Raw genomic sequence first — 5448 nt, forward strand, 5'->3', positions numbered from 1 at the left:
ACCGACTCCCAAACCCATATTTGGTTGTGATGACCATCTTATCCTCCTCTTTAAGGGTTTTATCGATGTTTTCCTTCAAATAAAAATTTCACTGGCGACTCTATGTCAATTTTGAGCGTTTAGATGCTCGGGTATTATGCCGCAATGACAACCTCACCACCAAAGGAATACAAAAGAGGTTGTGATGAAGTTCTATTTTAGCCCCCAACTAATAATGTCTTGTTTTCCACTTGCATCAATGGAGCAGAAAATTTTGTATTGACCGAATGCAGATAAGACTGGTTTGTTCATGGTTATAGAAATCTGGAAGAAAAGTTGGTTTGTTCAAAGAGATGAAAAGGAGGGTGACACCATGCTTCTGCAGAGAAAGAAAGAGTTTTCATTTATTATTATTATTATTTGTTTATTTGATCATTTTTAATCCATCTAAGTGGAATTTGTATGCCAAATGGTCCCTTTTTTGACTTTGACCAACAAACTTAACATAATGGACTAATGTGGCGCTGTTTGAAGAGATAAATGATCAAACTGGTAATTTTAAAAGCTGAGGGACCAAAATAAACCCTAAGTTAAAGATTAAGGACTAAAAAGGATATTTTGCCAACAGTATTTTACTAGATGTGAAAATATTTTACTGTAATCAATTCCCTCTACTTGAGTAAATCCATTTGCTACATGCCTAGTTTTAAATCTTAGTTATTCAACCCCTAAAATACCTTCCATGATTTTTAAGATCCATATTAATCCAACAATCCTTTGTTTCTTAGGTAGTCTCACAAACTCCCAAGTATATATACGCTTCAATGAATGCATTTCATCATGTATTATTGGAATTATTCATATAGGCCCAATCAATTGGGCTAGTCCATTAGGCCTATATCTTAGCATGGATTGGGTTGTAGAAAATATGAAAAAAGAGTTCGTGTATTTGAGGTTGGCATAATGAACCTATATTTTCATGGGTTGGGTTTGTTCAAGTCGACTTGGTCAAACAAGCTTCCAAGCTTGGCCGTTTAATAATTTAAAATTTAAAAAAAAATTGTTTTGGTAAAAAAATATTAACATAGAAACACTATTTAGGTAAAAAACAAGCATCAATAAATTACTTTTAAAAACAAAATTTAAGACTTACACAAGTCATACAATCTATCTTCTCTCATCTCATTAGGGATGAGAACGAGTTCCTATACTCTCAAATCTCCCGGTCTGTCTCTTCCCATAGTACCACTGTCATTCTCTTTTTATGTTTCTGACAATCTTTTTTCCCCTTCACATTATCTCTATGTTGATTTTAGTTTACTCCTATTTTCTATGTGTTGTTAAAACAGTTAACAATTGTATGTGTTTCATCATAAAAATTCACAATGTATGTCAATTTATAATTCTATTGTTGAATACTTATCTCTATTTTTGAAATTAAATGCTGATTTTGCGGTGTCAACAATCTGTATACAAACACTAGATATATAACAATATAATGGAGTAAAAGTTAGAAATGATTAGAGTCCATATCTAAATTAGAGTTATTTGAAGAGAGTCAATATCAATTAACTAAGTTTATAATTAAATTTGAATTATTTGATGGATAAAATTTTATGTAATATGTATCTTTACCATACATTTATAATCAAATAACATACTTATTCATTAATACAATTAGCCTTTATTCATTCTTTCATCTTATTGGCTAGCTAGTATTGATATATTATCATTCCTTAACTAGTAAACTAGTGAGAGTGTATTACACGTGATTAGGGGTGAGAATAGACAGAGCTTGACAATGTTTTGCAAGGCCTAAGCTTGGTCTATTATCATTCCTTAACTAGTAAACTAGTGAGAGTGTATTACACGTGATTAGGGGTGAGAATAGACAGAGCTAGACAATGTTTTGCAAGGCCTAAGCTTGGTCTGTCAAAAACTTTAAGGCCTAAGTATGTCTTGTGGTACATCATAGACTTAATTTCCAGTCTTAGGCTGATATTTTTTGCAAGTATGATTCGACTTGTTAGCCTCCTTAAAAATATATTTCATACAAACTTACTTAAATATGTTTTCAGATATATGTTAAAATAGACTAATGATGTATTAAATCAATGAGATTAAGCTTCATTATAATATTTAAACACAAACTTCTACGAAATCAACCTATATATAATATCATATTTCATTTCTTGTTTATATTAATTATTCCTACCTAGGCTGACTACCAAGATTACATCGGCCTAGTAAAGTATTGACTAGTATTAAAGGTGATTCAATCTAACCATTGATCCTAGTGAACGATTGAATCAACGGATTACAAGGGAAACATGCCAAAAGAATGGGGTACGAGATCTTAGGAGCATCTTAAGTTCCTCCCTAAGTTTACATCTAATCAAAGTGCGTGGAGAATGAGGACCTCTAGATGCCATAATGAGTAATATTATGACACCTGTCATGCAGGGAAGGTTTTGGATCCCTAAAAACCATAAAATCAACCTATATAAGAAGAATGAACACCATAATCAAGGTGTACACACACACATTGTAAAACGTAAAATACTCTCCCTCGCCTTACTCAATCATTGAATCCAGCGTTATAGTGTTTGAAGGTACCATTCCACGACGTCAGCCAAAACATCCATGAAGGACTACCTATTAGAGACTACTATTTCATCAAAAGATCAAGTCTGTTATTAAGATTCACTAGGTCCGTAAATAGATAATAATAAATTTAAATATGCAAATAAATTTATCTTAGGTTAATAAGTATAAATTATCAAAAAGGTTAACAAGTTTATAAACTAATTAAAAATACAAAAATATAGTATAATAATAATATTAATACAAAAATATTATTTATATTTATTTTAATAGGTGAGTCTAATAGATCTAAAAGGTTTATTTAGAGCGTGCAACCTAACTAAAGATGAAAAAATGGGTTTGACACGTTAAAAATATCCATTAAACCCATTTTTTAACAGGGCAGCCCAAAATTTTAGGTTGTATCCTCTAATACTCCCCTACCTGATTTCTTTGGACTTCGACAAACATAATTTTTTTGTCACTTTTAATTTTAGGAGTGCAAAGACTATTAGACCCATTCTACCCCACTTTTTGGCGGGACAAGCCAAAATTTTGTCACACCCCATTTTTTTTAAGCTTTTGGAGGATATGCTTAAATGGGACGCACATGCTCATATATACACCACTCTTAGACCTAATATTTAGTTAAATATGTTTTAGAAAAATATAAATCTTTTCTTTTTAAAAAAATGTTTAATCTGACCTAGACTTAAAATAGGGTAGACTGTAGCTCTTGTGGGACAATCGGACCAATACTCATTCCTACATTCAATTAAGAAGTTAATTGATATGCACCAAGACCGTAAAAATATTCTACAATGTCGATTAATCATAACCATTAAACTTTATATAAATATTTGACTATTTCTTTAATCACATTCATTAAATTTAATTAATTCTTAATTTGATTAACTCAAATAGTCGTACCTATTCTATTCCTTTGAAACAATCTCTTAAGTTAATTAACTCAAATAGTTGTAACACAAATGGTTGAATTAACCATTTTAATGAATTTCATTTTTCTAACTTGTCTAGTTCTTACTTTATGTCATAATTTCACTTCATTTTATCTCTAATCAATCTAGACACAACTTTACCAAGTAACTAAACTCTTCACGGTCAATTCAGTCCTAATAACTCCACTCAAAATATTTATAATTACTTACGCTACTAGAACCTACTTCCTAAAACCACATTGAGTACTCAATCAACAAATCAAATCCCAAATTCCCTAAGTTATACGTTAACATAACATTCAACAAAAAAACAAAGAGAACGACAAATTCAAAGTACTTGTGTATCTTATTGTGAATCTAAACATTCATAACTCCTTCATTCATTCATTCACATTTTTTCTATACATTGTATCAAGACAAAACTTCAAAAACATAATATACATTAAAAAAAAAAAAGATAACCCTTTTCTTTTTTTCTCTCACAAAACCCATTCTTCTAATAATTTTATTCTTTTCATTCTAACTTGAAACTTCCTCCAAAAGCTTATACCTTCTCACCTTATTCCTGAAAACATGTTTGGTAGCACCCACACTATTTGTATTACCACTTTTTATAACACCTTCTGATCTTGTTCTCCTCAATTTCTCTTCCAAAGCACCATTTGTAATGATTCTCTTCCGAGTCGAAACTATAACCGATGGAGATGTTGATGACAATGGTGATTTTGCTTCTGTTGATGGTGATTTTGGTTTCTTACTAGGCTTTGGAAGTTGAAGATGAATAACACCACCACCACCACCACCACAACCACCACCACCACCGCCACCACCAACACCACCATTTCCTTTAATTAGTCCTTTTTTCATAATACAATTTTTTATAATTTTCTTGTTCTTTCCTTCATCTTCTGTGCTTCCATTATTCTTATAAGATGATGAAGAATTTGATGAGTTTGGTGAATCTTCTTGGCTCAAACACCAGTTACATGTTCCAGAAAATTCTGTTCTTGGATACAAATTACTACAGTACCTACAAAAAATTTAATTAAAAATTGAAAAAAATATCAAAATACTACACAAATAACAAAAAAACATTTAACTCTTCCATAACTTTTTTTTTCCTCAACGGAAGTGATTCAAACCGTGTAGGATTCGAACCTGATAATAAAGTTCTGGCGAATTGAGCTATATTTGCAAACTTAGTATAGATAAATAATGATAAAAAAAATTGAGTGATATTTAAATATTTTTAAAAAAATTACCTGTGTTGAGATCTGAATTGGCAAATTTTGCAATGAAAAAGCTGATCAGAGAAACCAAGATCACCACACATGCAACACTCGACGGTCTTTGAGGGTGTTCCTTTGTTTGTCATGTTTTGGTTTTCATGGAGAGAAAGAGAGAGAATTGAAAAGATGAAGAAGGAGTGGAGTATAATTATGGCCACAAATAAAAAAGGTGAAGAGAGACCCACAAAAGATGAAAACCGAGTTAAACAACATATAGACTTTTGAGTTTGCGTGTCACCGTGTTTGTGAGGTTTGTTGTATATATAAAAGAAATGTATACACGGATTTGGGGTTGATGAAAGAAAAGGAATTCAATTAATAATAGAGGCTTGATAGGGACATTCTTTATTTTTATTTCCACATGCTTGCTAGCCTTTTTCTTTATATAAATATTAAAGAAAAGATATATTTAATCCTAAATCAATATTAATAGATGGAATGTTATTATCAAATTATAAATCTTTATATTTATATTTAAGTAAGGAGGATGACAAGCATGTTTACGTCCACCACACCAAAGTCTGAAAAAAAACGAGATGGACGAGACAGACATAATTGAGGATGTAATTTTAAAACATAGATCTGTTACACAAAAAGTAAAGGCAAGACGATGAATGCTCGCGGGTTGTGCACCGTTT

The 5448-nt window shown here is 31.2% G+C and overlaps 1 protein-coding gene across 2 annotated transcripts; it reads right to left on the reverse strand.

The window, feature by feature from the left end:
- Positions 1-3848: 3848 nt before the first annotated feature.
- On the reverse strand, positions 3849-5080 carry LOC131617341 (uncharacterized). 2 transcript variants are annotated; one of them, XM_058888648.1, is made up of 2 exons: positions 4784-5080; positions 3849-4542 (listed from the first exon to the last, which is right to left on the reverse strand). In XM_058888648.1, the coding sequence occupies exons 1-2, from the start codon at positions 4894-4896 to the stop codon at positions 4041-4043; spliced, it is 615 nt and encodes a 204-aa protein (XP_058744631.1). In that variant the 5' UTR covers positions 4897-5080; the 3' UTR covers positions 3849-4040. The 2 variants fall into 2 exon arrangements, with proteins under 2 accessions (XP_058744631.1, XP_058744630.1); XM_058888647.1 differs by having other exon boundaries at positions 3849-4551; positions 4784-5074.
- Between the last annotated feature and the right edge of the window lie 368 nt (positions 5081-5448).

Source organism: Vicia villosa, linkage group LG7 (genome assembly GCF_029867415.1).
Source record: "Vicia villosa cultivar HV-30 ecotype Madison, WI linkage group LG7, Vvil1.0, whole genome shotgun sequence".
NCBI classification, from domain to species: Eukaryota; Viridiplantae; Streptophyta; class Magnoliopsida; order Fabales; family Fabaceae; genus Vicia; species Vicia villosa.

Bases quoted from the DNA above. Each gene is read 5' to 3' on its own strand.
- LOC131617341 (XM_058888647.1), bottom strand. From the start codon at position 4,896: ATGACAAACAAAGGAACACCCTCAAAGACCGTCGAGTGTTGCATGTGT. The intron at 4,552-4,783 runs GTAATTTTTTTA...AATTTTTTGTAG, and splicing joins CAATTCAGATCTCAACACAG to GTACTGTAGTAATTTGTATC.